Genomic DNA, 19,783 nt, shown 5'->3' with positions numbered 1-19,783 from the left:
CTGCCATGAATTCATGATCTTAGAGTGGTGTGAGAAGTGTGTTGCTCCTGTCCCTGGATTTCAGTTTCGTATGGTAGCACTATATTGCACAGCAGCACTCCACTTTTGATGTGTACGTGCTGAGCTATCATACTAGAACTGGTAAGCACCAAATAATTTTACTTTGTAAGATTGTTGTCACTTCATGTTAAAATGAAACTAAGATATGGAGAAAGGTGACAAGAATAATGGGAGGTATGGAGCTGTTTTTGACCAATCTTGGATACATCATCATCAACTGCTTGGATTGGTGGGCTGCATCAGGATAGCAGTCCTGTCCTTTCCAACCAACCAATTCTATGATTCTTATAGCGAATAACACCCCAAACTATTACAGTTATCTTGATACAGACCACCCTGTGGTGCCTAAATAGACATGTCCTAGGATTTACATGTTCCTTTTACCTGAAGAGCTGAGACCATGATGCCAGTGAGATGTTCCTTTCTGTCTGACCCTACAGGGAGTCTCAAGTAATTTTCAGACCTTCTGCTACATCTGTTAGCCTCTTCGTAGGGAGCAGTATTTTGCCAAGGAAGTATCTACTAGATGACCTGAGGCCTTCTCCTTCCATGGTGCTCTCTGCTAGCAACATCTGCTGCCAAACCTTGAGTAATGCATTTACTGTTAGAATTTGGTGTTCATCAGTGTCCTCCTGGTTCACTTGAGTGAGGTGTATCCGAGTTGGTAACATCTAAAACTTGGGGAAGAAGCTACAGAAGTAAATTTTTGACTTTGATTTGACATTAATGTTTTCCTGTTGGGAATGCTTTGGTCTGAGGAGGAAGGCTTCAGGTGTAAGGTCTGTGTTCTTAAAACAAGATGTTTTGTTCCAGATGTTCAGGATCTTAGTGCAATAGGCAGGATATAGCTGTGGAGATAGCAACTGGTGTTCTGATGTTTAGACTGCGAGAAGACTCTCCTTCAACAGAAAGCTTCTCTGGATTGCTTTGTTGCCTGCTCCATATAGTTTAAGCAGCCTTGACACTTGATTAAGTGATGTGTAAATCTGTTTTGGGAAGTTTGTTCATGCGTGTACTTCTCCTTAATCCTTAATTCAAGCTTCATTTTGGAAACAGGTTTTGGTAGAACTTCCCTGTTTTAGTAGAATCCTTGGCCCATCTCTGAATGTAATCAAACATCTACTTGCTCTTCTGTCCGAGTGGACAGTGTTTCAGAACAGGTCCCTCTCCCATGTTTTTAAATTGAGGAAGCAGGACTCTGAGAGGTGTTGCCAATACCAATTTGACAGGATGTCTTTTGCTCTTCTCATCAAAACCAGTAGCATGAAGCTTGCTCTGTTTGGGACTTCTCTAATTCTAAGCATTGACTGACAGCTCCTGCCAGTCCCTCCTTGGGACATCAGTGGAGATAAATACAATAATGCTTTTAAAAAGAATTAAAAAACCCAATAAAATTTATTTAATGATGAAACCAAAGTATAATTTCGTGGAGTCACAGGAGCACACAGGTCAGAGAGATCTTGGGAGCCTGTGTGGTCCACCAGCCTCCTGCTCACAGCTGGGTAAGGTAGGTCACTTGTGGCGTTTTCTAGTTGGGTTTTGAGGATCTCCAGTGATGGAGAGTTTACAGTCGCTTTGAGTGACCTGCTCCAATATTCAGCCACCCTCAAGTGAAAATTTTTCTTCTGTAGGTCTAATCTCGAACTTGTCTGTTGCCTTTTGTCTTACCCCTGGGTACCTCTGAGCAGAGCCTGGTTCTCTATACCTTCTCATTAGATAGTTGCAGCCAAGAGTCTGAGAACCTTCATAGAATTGTAGATTCATAGAATAGTTAGGGTTGGAAAGGACCTTAAGATCATCAAGCTCCAATCCCCCTGCCATGGGCAGCGACACCTCCCACTAAACCATGCCACCCAAGGCTCTGTCCAACCTGGCCTTGAACACTGCCAGGGATGGAGCATTCACAACTTCCCTGGGCAACCCACTCCAGTGCCTCACCACCCTTACAGTAAAGAATTTCTTCCTTATATCCAATCTAAACTTCCCCTGTTTAAGTTTGAACCCGTTACCCCTTGTCCTGTCGCTACAGTTGCTAATGAAGAGTCCCTCCCCAGCATCTCTATAGCCCCCCTTCAGACACTGGAAGGCTGCTCTGAGGTCTCCACGCAGCCTTCTCTTCTCCAGGCTGAACAGCCCCAACTTTCTCAGCCTATCCCCTTTAGTGTTTGAGTCATTAACTGCTCTTTATAGAACATGGGCCATACATTGAACTGACCAAAGAGAACATTTATTTTTTAGACCCAGCCCATTTTCTGTTATAGGCAGTTTTTTAGGAATAACATACGATTTCTGTAAAAGTTGTCAGGAAATGTGTTGTTCTTCCAGTGGATAGTGAATGGGTTTTTTGGAGGATTTGCAGTTGGTTAGTTGGAATAGAAAACTTTTAGAAATACATCATCACTTCATAGACACTGTGTAGGGCCGGTGTTTGGGTTACTTTAGTGATACTCTGACCTTAATTATGTGATAGTCCAGTTGTTTGGAGGACAAAATTAGTGTCAATTTATGACATCTTAAAGGTTCTGGTATCTGGCAGACAACGTTTCTGACTGTTATGGCTGATGGTAACAAGGTAATAAAATTCCTCCAATACGTCCCATTTAGAATCACTCCTGGTAGAAATATTAGAATAGCTGGACCAAGTTCAAAGGAAATCTTTATGGTATTGTTCATAAAGCCAGCAAATTTAAGAGGCTTTTATTTACTGCTTCAGTGGGCGATGTGTCCTGGGTTCTTGTTTTCCTTTTGTATGTCTCTTTACAGTGTGCAAAAAAAGAGCGAACTGCATTAAAGTTTGTCCCCCCCCTTTTTGTTTTTTTTTTCTTCTTTCCTCCTCCCTCAGATTGCAGCTATTCTCAGGAAACGAAAACTTGACTATTATTTGTACAAACTGCTACCTGAGATCTTGCAATCAACTTCCTTTCTGACAGCAAATGGGACCTTGTATGTTGCTTGCTTTTGCATTCTAAGGTTGGTATACTGTCCTAAAAATGTATTAGGAAAGCTATTTTTGATGCAACTTTTCATTTTATGTAATAATTTGTCTTTGCTTATATAATAGGCTTGTTTGTAATGGGTAGGAGTAAGAAAAGCAACAGCTATGCCATCCACTTGATTTCTGGTCTTACCACTTGAACTGAGAAGGCCTAATCTTTCTCTCCGAGAAAGGATTGATGTAATTTGATGCTGGTTTCTGTTTTCCTGATGCAGGAGCTGTGATAACTTTTAATTATCCTAAACTTGATCCAGCCACCCAACTTTGTGGTCATAAGTGAAGGAAATCCCAGCACAGCTTCTTGCATTCTGCAAGATACAGACTTGCTCTGAAAAATGAGTATAAATGGCACTTACGTATTCTGAGTTCTTTCCGGTATATTTTAAGCAACTGTTAAGATAGTTAAAAATTATACTTTCCTATTTATGAATATGATGATGCCCTAGATCTAAACACATTTATTGTAGGAGATGTTATACAAAGACCTGTAAAATCTACTGTAGATATCAATTTTTGAAAGTTATTTGTTGGTGCACTCAACAGCCCCTCTAAAAGTTAATGAAAGTCTTTATGCCCTACTTCTGTATCTGTTTAGGGGTCTCTGAACTTTGTTTCAAAGCTGAGGGGGAGGGCTGAGGATCTGTGGAATGCTTTTTAAGTCAATCATTTGCAAAATTCAAAGTGATTCTTTAAGTAACAAGGTCTAAACGATATGAATTTTTCTAGCAATCTGAGTTGTGTTAATACTGATTTATGTTTACTCCTCTGAGCTATACTGCAGTCTTCCTTATTCTGCATGTACTTGCCTTTAAGTCTGCTGTGCCTTACTTCAGTGCTGTACTTGGATGTTACTCTCTAAATTAAGCTGGTGTGGTGGGTGTAAGTTTTACTGCTTTCAGTGATTCCTCTAACTGAGGTACTGGCCATCTAGGAGATCTGTGAGTACGCCTGTACTAGTAAATGAAGCCAGTAAGGTATTAGTGTCTTGCTCTGAAGCCAGCTAGTATGGCTTGGCTTTCATGTATGTGGAGCATGGCTGTCTAAAGCTGTTCAGACCTTCAGACCAGCATGGGGATGCAGGCTGGGTAATGCAAATGGTACCTAGTCCTTAGAATCATAGAATGGTCTGGGTTGGAAGATACCTTAAAGCTCATCTAGTTCCAGTCCCCTGCCACAGGCAGGTACTCTTTCCACTAGACTAGGTTGCTCAAAGTCCTATCCAGCCATGTGCCCTCCAGGTCCCCCTGAAACACTGTTCAGGTTGACTCAGGCCAAAACCCTGCAAAGGATGATTCTAACAATTTGACATGACAAGGGGTGTAGGTAAATGCTTACCCTGCTGTTCTTACAGCTGTGCAACAGAGTAACCCCAACATCCTGAGAGATGTACATGCTTTATCTGTTACAATAAGATGCCCATGAAGAGTTGTCACCTCCAGCAGAACCTCTGCTGGTGGGATCTCTGCAGACTGCCCACCACCTGCAAGGGCAGGACTTGCAAATAAAACCTGTTAGGGTGCTGGTTGGAGCTGAGGAACTGAGATCACTGCTAGAGGCAAAAGAAGAAAGTGTTTAGACAGCCTTATGCATTGTATCTGTTGAAGTGTACGAATGTCCAGTTATAAGGAGTATTTTGCAGCTTTTCTGACCAGAATAAAGTTTGGAGCCTCAGCAGTTATGTGAGTAGGGTATTTGAGAGCTGTTGAATGCCTTTTCAGAAAATGATGGGTAACGTGATTATCAGAAGTCATACTTTCTAAATTTACTGGTGTCCTTTAAAGGATAAATATATATCTGATGAGGAGATCCAGTTGGTGCATTATACATGAATTCCCAAATGATTTTGACAGGATTGCTTGCCAGGACTCTTCAAGAAGAAGGATCCTCTGTCTTCCAGGAATTAGTAAATGATTAGCAAGTAGTTACTGTATATGAAACAAAACAAGGGATAAATAATCCATTTTCGTAATAGGAAGAGGTTGCCAGCGATATTCCTGCTGTGTTCTTTGTTTTGGATATACCTCAAGAATCTGGAAAGAGGGTGAAGTGTAGTGTGGAGATTGCATGAGATAATTTAGGTTACACAGAAATCTAAACCTGACTCTCTTCCCTTTAATCTGTTGATTGAAAAAAAATCATGAAATTTGAGGGAGGAATGTGCAGAGTAATGCATTGAGAGGAAAAAAACAGCCTTGTTCTTACACAGGGATGAGCTTTAAACTGGCTGCTGTTGATCAGGAAGTATTTGAGAGTTGTCATGGGCAGGTTCATTGAACAAGTCCGTTCAGTACTTGAATATGGTCAAGGAGCTGAGTAAGTGTTATTTGGAGAGAAAAAGAGAACAAGCCAGAAAGCTGTATAAATACATGACATCTTTACAGGTGCTGTATGCAGTTTTTTGTTCTTTTTTAAGAGCTTCTCTCTAGGTCATGCTGTTGACAAGTCCTTCACTTGGAATGCAGTTAATATCAACATTGTCTTGCAGCTTGAGCTGTATGAGTTTGCTTCTATTATCTGCTTTTGTGTCTGTCATGGAGGATAGAAGTAGGAGATTTCACTCCTCTTTTTAACCAATCTGTGTGGGATTTTTTAGAGTTATTTATTTAATGCTTTTTTGAACTTGTATGATTCCTTGAACCTGTTGCTGTATGACATACACAGGTGTCCTTCAGTAGCCCCCGAGAGCAAATATAATTGTATGTCATTTTCCAGTCCGGAATGTGATTTGATGTTGTATGTTTTAATCCATCAAAGGAATACCAGTACCTCTATGGTGCTCTGCATAACTGTGGCATGGGTATTCCTGAACTTGATTTGCAGCCATGCAAAGAGATTGGCTAAGGCTGTGGAGACTTAGGTGCTCTAAGTCTCATTCTAGATAGTGGTAATAGAGAGATTGGATGTGATATCTTTGTATAATAGGATACACACTGCATTTTTTGCATCTTTTTTCCTTGGAAGGTATGTTACAGAGGGAGCAGCAGTTACTCAGCAGCAGTGCTGTCCCATGCAGTTTACTGATCTTACCCTCCTGCAGTTCTACACCAAAGCAACATATCAAAGAGTTTGTAGGTGGACATGTTAACTCACATTTACCTGCACAATTCCTGATTTGAGAAGGATTGCCTGTTCTCTTCTTCTGTAGCAACAAGCAGATGTATTGGCAGGCATACAGGATGTCCTGGGTAAAGTGACCTCTTCATCTCTTTGTACCTTTACCAAAGTCCCAGTGAATCTTCAGTCACTGTGTGTACTGAAAATACATCTTAGTCATCCAGTAGCAATTAAAATATCTCAATATGAAATTTGTCATTGAGAAGTCTGGCTTGTGCTAATATGTCATTTTGGTGCTCTAGCTTTCAGCTAGAGAAAGCCACCAAAATTGAAACTGCTGCTAAGATTTTCAAGGATGCAAAACTTAAGGCAATAAAGTGCAACTGTTTAATATTCTCACCATTTCATATGTGGGCAAAATGTCAAAACCATCTAAATCCAATAGCAGCAGTGACTTAGGCTGTGAATAGATGTTCTCAGTCTAGAAGGGTTTACCAAACTCACTTAGAATCATAGAATAGTTAGGGTTGGAAAGGACCTTAAGATCATCTAGTTCCACCCCCCCTGCCATGGACAGGGACACCTCACATTAAACCATGTCACCCAAGGCTTTGTCCAACCTGGCCTCGAACACCGCCAGGGATGGAGCATGCACAAGTTCCCTGGGCACCCCATTCCAGTGCCTCACCACCCTAACAGTGAAGAGCTTCCTCCTTATATCCAATCTAAACTTCCCCTGTTTATGTTTCAACCCGTTACCCCTTGTCCTATCACTACAGTCCCTAATGAAGAGTCCCTCCCCAGCATCCTTATAGGCTGACCTCTTTGGGTTTTACCCCTTCCTCTTTATTTATTGAAGTGAACTGGGGTCTCTACAGACTGCTCTTTTGGCAGAGCGCTGGGGTGTTGATCTCTGGTAGGGATGTGTGATAGACCAGCTGGGGGTTGTAATCTCTACTACATCTGTCTGGGTTTCAGACGGAAACGCGAGGCTCCAGTGCTGACAAGCATTACATTTGTTACATGAGAGGTGGGATTGATAGGTTTTGGGGTTATTAAATGCAAAACTTCATGAAGACATGGTTCTCTTAGTCTAAACTAGAGTAATTAAGTTTGTCCGTGGACAGCTTTAGATTAGCCTCCTTAATCAGATTCAGCCTTATGTATCAACCAGCTTTTGAGTTTTGGATACAGTTATACATTGAGGAATTAGGTGCATAACCTGAAAGAACTCATGCTTCTCATTCCGATTTCTAACCATAGACCATGTGAAAATAACCATGTAAATAAGGAAGAAAGCCCCCTTGTTTTCATTTACTTTAGCAGAAGTTTAAATCCTTCACTTAGCTGATTGGACATTTTAATTTCCACTAGGTTTTACTATGCAAAATGTTCCAGTTGTTTTCAAAATCTTATCAAACCATACATGGAAGCATTCTTAGAGAGATTCTAAACCATGCCAAAAGAACAAATTCCTATTTCTTTCCCACAGAAAAAGACATTTGTTCTGTTACTTAACAGGTGTGTCTGGGAAGATGTGTTCATACTTATTTCAGATGGCTTCTCTGAAACTTCATACAGTAATTGCTTTCTGAGAGAGTCCTAATAATGAACTTTAGCTCCTGCAGCATTTGGCATTGTCATCCTGAGAAATTCTCCTCCTGCAGCCGTGGGAATGAGCAGTGTGTGTAATTGCCATTACATCACTTGCTGCTGATACACTGGCTCTCTTTTCAGTTATGAACATGAGCTGGCATTGCTCACTGGTAATACTGTTTGTGCAGAAGTATGAAATGAGGCTGATCAGGCCTTTTACAGCAAGGTTAAAAATGGGCTAATCGGATGGTTCTTGTTCTTCTGTTTTGTCAGCATGAAATTTTACCTGAGGACATTTCCTTTTGTACCCTGTATTTATGTATGTATCTGTATGTGTTTGCTATTTTTGTTCGCTGTGTTTTGGGAAGGGTGGAAGACTCCATGTTTTCCTGCATTAATAGTGCTTATCAACTGAGCAGTATTGGTGTAATTGAAGTATGCTTATTATCATGCTACCAAATCTCATGACTCCCTGACCATTGTTTGCTTCTGTGATCACCCTGGATTAGTTGGATAGTACAGGTGTCCTGAACAGACCAAGTGTGGTCAGCGACATTCTCTGACATGCATTTTGGTTTTCTTCGTTTAACAGTGATCAATTTAGAGAAATATTTTCTTACATGTTATTTGTATAACTGTTGTTTTCAACTTATTGCTGGATTAGTTTTGCTGTTTGAATTTTGTGGACTCTCTGAGTTGCGAAAAATGAGAGCTTTGCCACCTTGATAGAGCTGGCGTGTCACTGTCGCTTCCAGTGGCAATGTACAGAATGATTCCTTGGCTTGCTGTAAATGAGTGGTTTACTGCTTTTAGCATCAATTGACTATCTCATGAGCATGATGTATGTAATACCCATCCCTGGTAATGTTCAAGGCCTGGTTAGACAGAGCTTTGGGCAGCGTGGTCTAGGGTGAGGCATCCGTACCCATGGTGGGGGATTGGAACTGGATGAACTTTAAGGTGCTTTCCAACCTGAACCGTTCTATGATTCTGTGGTATTTGATTTGATTTCTGGCTCACCTGATTGTATCTCTACATTCCATAAAGCACATCTTCTTGAAAATGCACTTGGAATATTAGCAGGGTGAGGAGTAGCTAAGAGTTCTTTTAGGGGATTTTTCTGTGATTAGTATGTGTAGCTTTTCAGAACCATCTCTTGAAAGCACTGCTTGCTTTGGAGCAAAGAAATCCTTCAAATGAAATGGATATGTTAATGCAGTGCTTCAGGTGTTTTATGATTATGAGGCTCTTCCAGAACTCCTCTGTGAACCGTCCAACTCTAAAAATAGCATAATTAGTATTTATTTGTAAGTACTGATTAATGCAAAGGGACAAAATCAAGGGACAAAAGTGTGTGTGATTTTATAATAAAGGTAAACTGTGCTGTTGTATGTGAGTATTTCAGTTGCTTTGCATGTAATATGTGTACAAATTACATTTGCAGGAAGATACTTGGCAAATTCTACATCTGGTCTCCTGGCTTTGGTGCTGCATTACCTGCCTCCTACATGGCTATTCTCATCGAAAGGAAAAGCAGGTACAGTTTGTGTTTATGGATTTGCAGTTTCATATAATGCTGGAAATGGAGTTCATTAGAAATAGTGTCTTTTGCAACCTTAGATTTGAACCTAGAAAGCTACTGGGAAATAAACACAAACATTCAGTTTCTTGGTTGTGGTTTGTTTTCCTTGTTTAATGGGTAATTGGGTTGCTTGATTGTGTAGGATTTCTTAAACTGGGTTTTTTGTGTGTTTTTAAAGATAATTTAACTTTTGTGATTTAGTCACAGAGAAGGAGCATCCTAATGAAAGTTGCTGATGAGTTAGCAACGTGAAGTTAGTTAAGACACAGCAGTAATAGGATTTTGCGGAAAGAAATGACTGGAAGAGCTGAAGTTTCATCCAAAATTGGATAAAATGTAAGGATACAGAAGGCAAAGATTTCACTGAAGAGAAGGTGCTGAAGTTCAGCTACCAATGGGAAGTTTGTTATGAAAATATGACGAAGTGGGAAGCAAGATCTGAGTGATCCAAGGATAGCTAAAAGTCATGAAAGGTGGTGTGTGAAATCATTGCGTGTAAGGTTGTAATGTTTTGGTGTTCAACTTCTATTGTTAGTTTGTATCAGTAATGAAAGTTACAATGTTTAATACGGTGTGAGATGCCTTAGTCATCTAGTTGGTAAGCTGTATTCAAAGTAGAGAAGGTGACAAAAGGATAATGTAAGAGATTACTCTTTAAAAGATGAGGTGAGGAGGTTAGTACTAAATATGATGCAAATGCATTTTTGGTTACTGTAAATATCTGAAACTTCCTTAAGCAGTCATTCCAAATAACTGCAGATACGTATACATCATGTTGTTGACTGGCTCCATTCCTGAACAGTCATGGAGTAAGCAAAACCTAAGCCAGATTTTGGATAGGATGTCAAAGTTCTGCCCTTTTGAAAGAATGCATTATCCATTGGTTTTGAAGATTGAGGATGTGGAAGAACTTCTGGAGAGGTGGGAGCACTTCTAAATCACTTTATTTAATGTCACTATAGAGAAAAATCATAATAAAATTACTAAATAAGTTTATTATCTTTTTAATGTCCTTCCTAGCTGTTTGATTTTCAGTTACTTCCTAAGGGGGTGGACATATTTTGGTAGAACTTTGTCTAGTTCCTTAGGCTGCAGCACTGCCACACGCATCAGAGTTTCATTTTGCAGTCAGATCAAATGCATTTTCTCCCTTTGAGCAGAGACAGCTTAACTTTTCCTGCAGACCTGTTGCAATGTGAGGATTTTGTGTGTCAGTCTTATAATATTCCTAGATAATGTTAAAAGGGTAGAAATGAGGCTGGTTGTCCATCTGTGAGCTTCCTGTAGCTTTCAGAATATTTGGGAATCACGAGTTGAAACTGCTTGTGTGCCCAAACCTGCACAAGGTTTTTGTGTAACAGTGAAACAACTTTGAAATCCAAACTTGAAAGCTATGTGTAGCAAGAAGAGTAGGCAAACAAATTTTGTGTCAGGTGAGGATTTCTGTAAGTCCTAGTGGCAATGTATGAAAAAGCTTTGATATGTTAACAGGCTCCTATTTAGCACCTGCAATTTGAAATAAATCGAAGTTGAAATAGAGGTGTGTGAAAATGACAAAAAGAGGTTGGTATAGCATGGATGTAATGAATAGTGGTGAAATACTCAATTCCTGGGAGGTTATTCTCTTTTCTGACAGAGTGCAAAACGTGTGACCAAAGGTATTTTGCCTAAAAGGTTCACATTCATAGAATCATAGAATGGTTTGGATTGGAAAGGTCCTGAAGATCATCCAGTTCCAACCCCCTGCCACGGGCAGGAACAACTCGCACTAAACCGTGTCACCCAAGGCTCTGTCCAACCTGGCCTTGAGCACCGCCAGGGATGGAGCATTCACTACTTCCTTGGGCAACCCATTCCAGTGCCTCACCACCCTTACAGTGAAGAACTTCTTCCTTATATCCAGTCTAAACTTCCCCTGTTTAAGTTTGAACCCATTACCCCTTGTCCTATCGCTACAGTCGCTAAGGAAGAGTCCCTCCCCAGCATCCCTATAGCCCCCCTTCAGATACTGGAAGGCTGCTATGAGGTTTCCACGCAGCCTTCTCTTCTCCAGACTGAAGAGCCCCAGCTTTCTTATATAAACATCAGATATAATGTGAAAAGGCAGCATTTGTATTGCAGTGTAACACATGCAGCTGAGAACGTGGGGTCATTGTTAGTAATGGAAAACAATGTTAAATGGCATTAACAGGTAGTTGAAAGTTTAGGGTTTTTTTTAAATACCAAGTTGTTTGGTGTGTTACAGTGCTAACAGTGTATATAATGTGTGAAATGCTGCTGCTGCCAGGCTCAGTGACATATGACTTTCTGATTTCACATTGGTTTGCTTGTTAGCTTCTGTTACAGGCAAAATCAAGTTTTCATAGCCTTGTAGTCTCTTAGGAGATGGTTGTTTGGCACAGAGACACAGTGGCATTCTTACTTGTCTTCCTGAGTAGCTTGCAACAAATCATAGTAGAAAAAGCAGGAAGGTGGGAAAAAGTCCTGATTTGAGTTCATAAACGTATCTCCAGCCCTTCAAATTGCTACTAGCAGCTGGCAGCAACATTGACCTTAATCACTTAATCTCTTCCCAAGTGGATACCCTATTTTAAGTACCTCACTGGCATTTGCTTGCACAGCATCTCTGTCAGTCCGGTACTTGGGAACAGCAGGCTTGTAAATCAGATTTCCTTCCAAGTGCTGCTGCTCATGTGTGCCTCCCTTGTATATTTTATAATCCTTAGGGAAGAACAGGAAAAAGAGATGGATAGCATGTCTAGGAGCATTGGAATCCTGAGGAGGAGCGTGTTTTCTAGTGTGTTACAGAGCTGGTGTGATTAGAGTTTGATCTGTGTAATATGTGATTGCAAACTTGCGTGGCACTGGCAATGAGAAAGGGAGGTGACATTGCAGAGGAACTTCATACAGAGTCAGGAAATGATCTACATTTTATTGTGCTGCTACAGTTCTATAAAGATATACTTTGCCCATTAATATATCCATGTGTATTCTATTTGGTGGTGATAAAACATGGTTATCCTGTCTGTGAAAACTAATTTATTAGGATCTGTGGAAAGGCCCAAGGAATAAATACACTTGTAAACCTGTTTTGTGTATGTATACATGAATGTTGGGACTAGGTGATCATAAGGTCCTTTCCAACCTTAACCATTCTATAATTCTATGTTCTGTGAGGTTACCAGAGGAGAGCTAGTCATATTATGATTCAGTAATGTTGTGAGAAGAATTATTTCTTAGCTAAGGATTGAATGTAAATAGATAAGCGTGGCAGTGACATGTTTCTAATGTTCTATACCTTTAGTCTCTTACTCTGGTAGGAGTAACTCTGGATTTTTGCATCCTTACTGGCCAATGCAGGATTTATAAATGACAGTCTGACATCTGTTAGCTGCAGAGCTGGTGCATGTTTGATGCTCTGAGAAGTGCAAAGAGGGCACAGAGTTAAATTTCAGCTGATTTTGACTGGACGTTATCCCATACACTAGAGATTTTAATCCTTTTTAATGTTAGTCCCACCATGTTGTTTCTTTTTGCTGTATTTATGGCTCTGGCAGAGGTATTGAAAAATGAGAAGTGCAACAATGTTGTAGGTGGTATGTGTTTTCACATGCACAGAAAATGTGCTTGCAAATAAGGAAAGTGCTCCCTTTTCCTGGGGAAATCTGCACGATTTATTACAATGTACATTTTTCTAATTCCTTTTGATCATTTGATGGTGACTTCAACATTTTAATTACTCTTGAGGTATGTATTGTCATAACTATGGCTCTATTCTAATATGTAAGCTTCTAACCAGTGCAATTGGACAAGTGTATATAGAAGAATATAATTTTCTTTACAGTTTCGCCTTTTACGCCTTCTAGTAAAGAAAAATGGTGCAATGCTTTTGTGACAGAATTTAGTTCTGTAGTGTTAGGCATTAACAGTTGTGTTAATGGCGCTTCAAAGGTGGAAATATGACTCAATTACATTAATTTTTTTAAGCTTCCTTGAGAAATCATTACATGCATTTCATTACCCTTTGTATGGAGTTGTTTTACCAGTCCACTCCTTGTTTACTTATAGGTGTGGTTTCAAATTGTTGATGATAAGCAGTTTTAGTTACTTGTAATTTTGAAAAATGAGTATTTTGGTTTCTGCTTGTAATTCAAAGTAACAGATTCCAGTCATTTTTCAGCATCTATTGACTGCTGACAACAGGGATTGAGCATTGTAGTAGAGGAGCAGATGCGTGGCTTAGACTGGAAAACATGGTACTACCTTGTTCTAGAAGCACTGAGACAGTTAGAAGGAAAGGAAGTAACTGAATATACTTGTTAAATGGTTGTGAATGAAGCTGTTGAAATGGGATTTGAGGCTTGGCTGAGACCAGCCTGTTAGTGGAAATCTGATTAGATTGGTGGTGCCTTCCTGATTTCTAATACAAGCAAGTCTGATAGCTCAGTGAAGAGCCTGTATTTAAGACCTCTGTGATTTCTCTCAAGGAAAAGAATCATAGAATCACAGAATGGTTTGGGTTGGAAGGGACCTTAAAGCTCATCCAGTTCCAACCCCCCTTCCACTAGACCAGGTTGCTCCAAGCGCTGTCCAGCCAGGCCTTGAGCACTGCTAGGAATGGAGCATCTATAAGTTCCCTGGGCAATCTGAATGATGTTAACTGCTTTGTAAATGTGCTGATGTTTTTAAACCATTTGTGTTTTGCTAGTAATTAAATGGCAGACTTCAGTTTGTTGGACTCTTGTTCAAAATAGTAGTGTGTTAGTGAGTTTTGAGAACTAGAAAGCTTTTAGAAGGGACACAGTTATAGTGAAATAAATTGTCTTAGTGCCTGGCTAACTTATTTCTTCCTTTGTAAGTAATTAAGCCAAAGAAAGTTTAACTCCAACCACCTCCAAGTTATGTGGCAGCTCTGAAGGGACCCTTTTGGGATAGCCCCTGACCCCCTTAGGCTGCATTACTGTTTACATACTGGCTGTTAACATTATAGCGGCGCCTGTCTCGTCGCTACAGTCAAGACTGTGTCACTGATGGTCTTATAAAACTGGAGATTTAGGGGGTTTGTAATTTGGTTGTAAAATCTTGCTCTGGGCAATGATGGGCAACATGGTTTTAGTTGTAAACTTGGTTGTTTTCATCAAGAAAACCAGTATACTGGATTCTCAAAAACATGTAAAGCATATACATTTAGAAAGTGATCCAGTGCATATTATAGAGAACATCTATGTATATACTTATTTTTAGTGTCTTGGAAGCAAAAGTATTACTTTGTATTGCTTAAAAAAGTGACAGAAACATTTGTGTGAGAGCAGTGTGGAATTCTGAGACTGTAAGTTTGCTCTCCTGATGAAACAGTTCCTGTCTGTTATTTGCTTGCCGTAAATGCCCTTAGTTTAGATACATTATAAGGGAGAATATGGCAGCATAGGAATGGTAAAGAGTGCATGTTGTAAATAAATACAGCCTTTTCATAGGCTTGTCCTTTCAAATATGTATCTGTTGCTATATATTTCTCTATAGTACTATACTATATTTAGACTTGAGGTAACAACGGCCCTTCTCAAAATGCTTTACAGTTAGCTGGTTTAATGTTGTATTTTAGGGGAACCTATAAATCACCAGTATGGTGGTCAAAACAGACTTCTACCACAGTGAGTTTGTGCAAGCTTCAGGGTTACTTGGTACAGGTAAAAGATTGAGTGAGGCAGCTACACTGAGAGATGAGCTTTTGCATCTTTGTGTTGTGGAAAAAAACCCCTCAAGTTTGGATCACTCACATGAGTATTTTGTGGTGTAATCTGGTAGAGCAGGAAAACAAGTTTTGAAGTTGTATTCCTCTGAAGTGATTATTACTGTGAAATACGGAGCCAAGCTGTAGAAGTTAATGGAATGCTTTTTGTTTCTAAACCAAAAGCTGTTAAAACCCGTTGCACTTCAGCAACTGCCTTGGTGAGAGCCATTGTTTGAGAGGTCTGTGTTTCTGTAGTAACAGCATGTAAACGTTTGAACATGTTTTGCTGCATGATTTGAGGGCTGCTACTGCTGTAGTTACGGAATCGTAGAATCCCAGACTGGTTTGGATTGGAAGGGGACTTAAAGCTCATCCAGTCCAAACCCCCTGTCAGGGACACCTTCCACTAGAGCAGGTTGCTCTTACAGTTAGCAAAGGGAGGGAAGTCACTGAGCTTTCAAGGTTGCCTGGAAGGGCAGGAGTCAGGCTGGAAGATGCAGTTATTGTGGGAACATTGTAAATGGATGGGCAGCTCTCGGGAGTGTTTTTTGCTGAAAGGAGCATTTCCTGCCGACTTTGGCTGTTTGTGGGAGCTCGTGCCCAGCACAGGGCTAAAGTGTTTCTAATCAATGGTTTACAGTAATTTGTCTGAGAAATGGGATCACCTGCTTTATGTTGTGTTTGTCGTGACACAGTCAGCTTCCAGTCTGGAAAAGAGCCCCAATAGCTGGGTGTTCAGCTTTAGAAAGATTAATAATCTCTGCCGGGTTTGTCTCTTTGTTGATATTTTCAGAGAGATTTCTATTTTTCACTTATTGTTATAGCATTAAATGTTGATTCTAGAAAAAGTTCCAGTTAATGAAGTCAGTTTTTTTATGACCACATTTCATAAGCGCAGGAGCAGGCAACTCCAGTGTGTCCTAAGTCACGCAAGCGGGGCAGAGACCAGCTGGCTGAACAGAGAACTCTTCCTGGAGCTCAAGAGGGAAAAGAAGTTGTGTGATCTTTGGAAGTAAGGTCAGGCTTTTCAGGAGGAGCACGGAGCTGTGGTTTGCATGGGCAGGGAGAAGACACGATGGGCTAAAAGCTCCATTGCAGTTGAAACTGGCCAGTATTGTATCTGACAGCAGGAAAGGGGTTTTAAGTGCATCAACAGCAAAAGAAGATCTAAAGAAACCGTTGGACTCGTATTGGCTTAGTTACAAAGGGAGACTAAATAATTGTCTTAAGCTAGATTTCACCCACTTCAGATGGCAAAAATTTGGCAAGATGAATCCTATAGTTATGAACGAGCACAAAGGATCCTTGGGGATAAGTAATTCCAGTCCTATGCATTTATTTCATGGTTATAAAAAGGAATCAGGCTTCTGAAAAACTGCAGCTATGTCCGCAGAAGTGTTCAGCAACCATGTTTCAGAAGTTTTCAGCTTGCAGCATTCAAGTGTTGGAAACATTTACTTGCTTGAGTGGTCCTTGAAGTCTTGCACAAGGTGGAAGAGCAGATGAGCAGCTACAGCTTTATAGTCAACAGTCCATTTTCTGGGTTAACACAGGCAGACAGAGTAAGTACACTGGAATACCCCATGTAAAATATCTACCTGTCGTTCTGGAGATGCTGGAGAATGTCTTGCAGGTATCTCTTAGTGTTGTTACAGTCAGAACTGAGCTGGGTCATGTGGGACCGTTTGATTGCATTTGCTCAATGGTCTCCAATTCCTGAGCTTGAGGAGGATTTACCAGCTTAGGCACAGCACCAGCCAGGAGGTTACTTCGTGAATAATAGTGGTAAGTCATCCCAGGCAGCACCTATTAAGCTCTGTACTATCTCTGTCAGCTGACATGAGGCCAGCATGGATGGACAAAGGGCAGTGCTAAGGTCAGGCTGCAAGCTCTGACAGATCCCAGGTGACTCTGCAGCTAACTCTTCATGTGCTGCTCCATGAGGAATTGAGATTTCAATATAATTAAAGCTTATTTTAATTTTTCTAAGGACCACTTTTGGCAAATCTTTTACTTTATGGGCTGAAAACTAAGTAAATGTGATTTATTCATCTGAATGGTGGTGGAATTTTGTATTCTGCTTTTCATCATTAACCCCACAACCACCCCCTAGAAAACTTACAGTGCTGTTGAAATGCCTTCAGCTAAAATGTTAAAAATCAGCCTGCTGCTGAACATTGGACTATTCTGACTTGGAGTCCAATGGCACAGAAGATTCATTGCTCTGTTCTGTCTGCTCAGTGCTAGCATCCAGGAGACACTCATTTGGACTTGCTTGGCTTGAGGAAACACTTAATACATCTGTGTCTGAATGCTTGTGTGTAATGTGCAGCTCCCAGAGGGGGTATAATAAATACTCTGCTAGGACAGAATAAACTTCAGCTGCTGCCCAGGTGAGCTGGCTGCAGTGTTGGCTGCTGGAGCAATGAGAAGTTTGACATTTACCTGGCAAGGTAAATCTCTGCCCAGCTTGGTGCACTGCCTGAAAGACTTGGAGAGGATTTTTCTGCCATATGTTCCTCAGGTCTGCTTGAAGGATATTGTTTTTACATAGTAGAGATGAGAGGAGCTTAAATCATTGTTTCTACATGAGCCACACCTATAAACCCTCTGTAAATGAATTGACTCTTTCCTGTAGTCTTATTGCTCCTCAGGAATTAAGGTCTTTGTTAGCTCCTGCTAACACAGGAAAAAGTGTGAAGGTGGGAACCTAGAATGGGAATGTTTTGCTATATTTAACCACAGGAAGGTTTTCTGTGATGAAGATTAGAGCAGTGTACTGTGGTTAAACATCTTGCTTCCTCTTCTTGCCCTCTCCCCTCCAGATCCCAGGACAGAAAATGACATGCTTGAATTTCCTTTAGTAAGTCCTATGGTTTTCATACTGTTTCTTGTAATCAGATGGCTTCCCCTCCAGATTGAACCTTTCTGATAAAGTAAGCATATTCCTCTAAAGATGGTCTGTCTGAAAAGCAGGAACAAGAGTACATGATGTCAAATGCAAGCATAAAACAGGTCTCATGAATTCAGGCCAGTACCTCTCATCATAATCCGGACTGCTCCGGCTTTAGTGAAAGACTGAAGCAATATAGACTCTCTGATAGTACAACATCATTTTGTCTACTGGAGGGAATTTGTGTGTGCTCAGTCTTGCTTCATCAATGATAAGTTTTTCCTTTTCAGCTCTTCTTCAGTGTCTCTTATTCCTTGTGAGCAATGGACTGAGGGACTAGCAAAAATGTTCTAACATCAACCATTGGCGTTTTGGATCTTGGAGCCTAAAGTTAGAAAGTAATAGGTTGAGACTGAACTTGGCAATAACTTCTTTCTGTCTTTGGTGGGTGAAATGTCATATCAACGTCTGTCTGTAGTATCTGGCACAGCTCTTCATCAAATACTGATGTGCTGCCAGAAATTGACTTCTCAGTCAGTAGGCATCTGTTGATGTTATTCAGTTCCTAAAAGGGGCCTGAAAAAAAGATGGGGAGAGACTTTTTAGCAGGGCTTCTTGTGACACGAAGGGGGGTGATGGTTTTAAACTAAAAGAGGGAGATTCAGGCAGGATGTGAGGAAAAAATTCTTTACAATGGGGGTGATAAAACACTGGCACAGGTTGTCCAGAGAAGTGGTGGATACACCATCTCTAGAGGCATTCAAGGCCAGGCTGGATGTGGTTCTGGGCAACCTGATCTAGTTGAAGATGTGCAGGGGGATTTGGCTAGATGACCTTTGTAGGTCCCTTCCAACCCAAACTATTCTGTGATTCTGTGAAATGGCTCTCAGTCAAAACTTCTGGTGCGGCTTTACCTGCATTTCTAGAGAAGGATTCCATAGGCTTCTGACACTGCTGTTCCTTGGGACCTTTTGTGTTCCAGGCCGTACAGATAACAGTGTTAATCTATCTTCTGCATGCCTAATTCGGAGTTCCAGTTGGATTTGAAGCCTGTTTTTAATATGATGTGATAGGCTGTTAATGGGGTCTTAATGGGGGAAAAATGCAAATGTCTCTGAGGCTGGCAAGTCTGACTCCATATCCTACTTGTGCTGGCATAGCTGCTCTGCTGTTTGTGAATATAAGGGCATTTGGAAGTTGGTCACACCCTGTGAAAAAGTGAGTTGAATTGATTGGTCACATTAGCTTTTTTTTTACATATTGCTTGAGGTATTTTAGAATGAGTGTTAATCCATAACAAATGTAATCATTAAACCATGATAGGGCTCAAGAGAAAATTAGCTCTAAACATGCAAACAAAACAATAGCTACTAGTTTGACACACAAGAAAAAGAACATTTGGCTGCTTAAGTCTTTTGAAATAGATGAATAGATGACTTTTTGAGTAGCTTATCAAAACCCTGTTATTGTGGAATGGATAGTCTCAAACTGGGCACAGAATATGACTCAGGGAGGGGAAGGCAGCTATTTCAGTGGGCTTCTTGAGAAGCTTCTGGGGCTGCTTCTTATTGAGGTGCTGTGGGCTGGGTTTGGGGTGTACAGGTGGGGTATGGTGAATGGCTCTAAACCTGAGGAGGGCTGGAGGTAGAAGTAGAGGAGAATGAGTCAAATACTGGATGAATTTCCAGTGGTGTTTGGACAGCTGCAAGCTGTCTGCTGGAGTACTAGCATTATATGAGATTTCTTTTTTATCTCCTTCTTCCTGTCCATCTCACTCCCAAAATATAGAGTGTATGTCCAAGGCCAGAGAATATTGCATATCATAGAATGGTTTGGGTTGGAAGGGACCTTAAAGCTCATCCAGTTCCAGCC

At 40.7% G+C, this 19,783-nt stretch overlaps 1 protein-coding gene across 1 annotated transcript in view; it reads left to right on the top strand.

The window, feature by feature from the left end:
• TMEM135 (transmembrane protein 135) overlaps positions 1-19,783 on the top strand; it is a gene marked incomplete at both ends in the record, with an annotated part of 168,932 nt that overhangs the window by 11,400 nt on the left and 137,749 nt on the right. The window contains 2 exons of the mRNA XM_080612904.1: positions 2,903-3,030; positions 9,150-9,242. Coding sequence (XP_080469030.1) covers positions 2,903-3,030; positions 9,150-9,242 — 221 coding nt within the window. The remainder of the gene's footprint in view (positions 1-2,902; positions 3,031-9,149; positions 9,243-19,783) is intronic.

Source organism: Psittacula echo (assembly GCF_963264785.1).
Source record: "Psittacula echo genome assembly, chromosome: 3".
In the NCBI taxonomy this organism is placed as follows: Eukaryota; Metazoa; Chordata; class Aves; order Psittaciformes; family Psittacidae; genus Psittacula; species Psittacula echo.
This window is presented reverse-complemented; position numbering and strand designations above follow the sequence as displayed.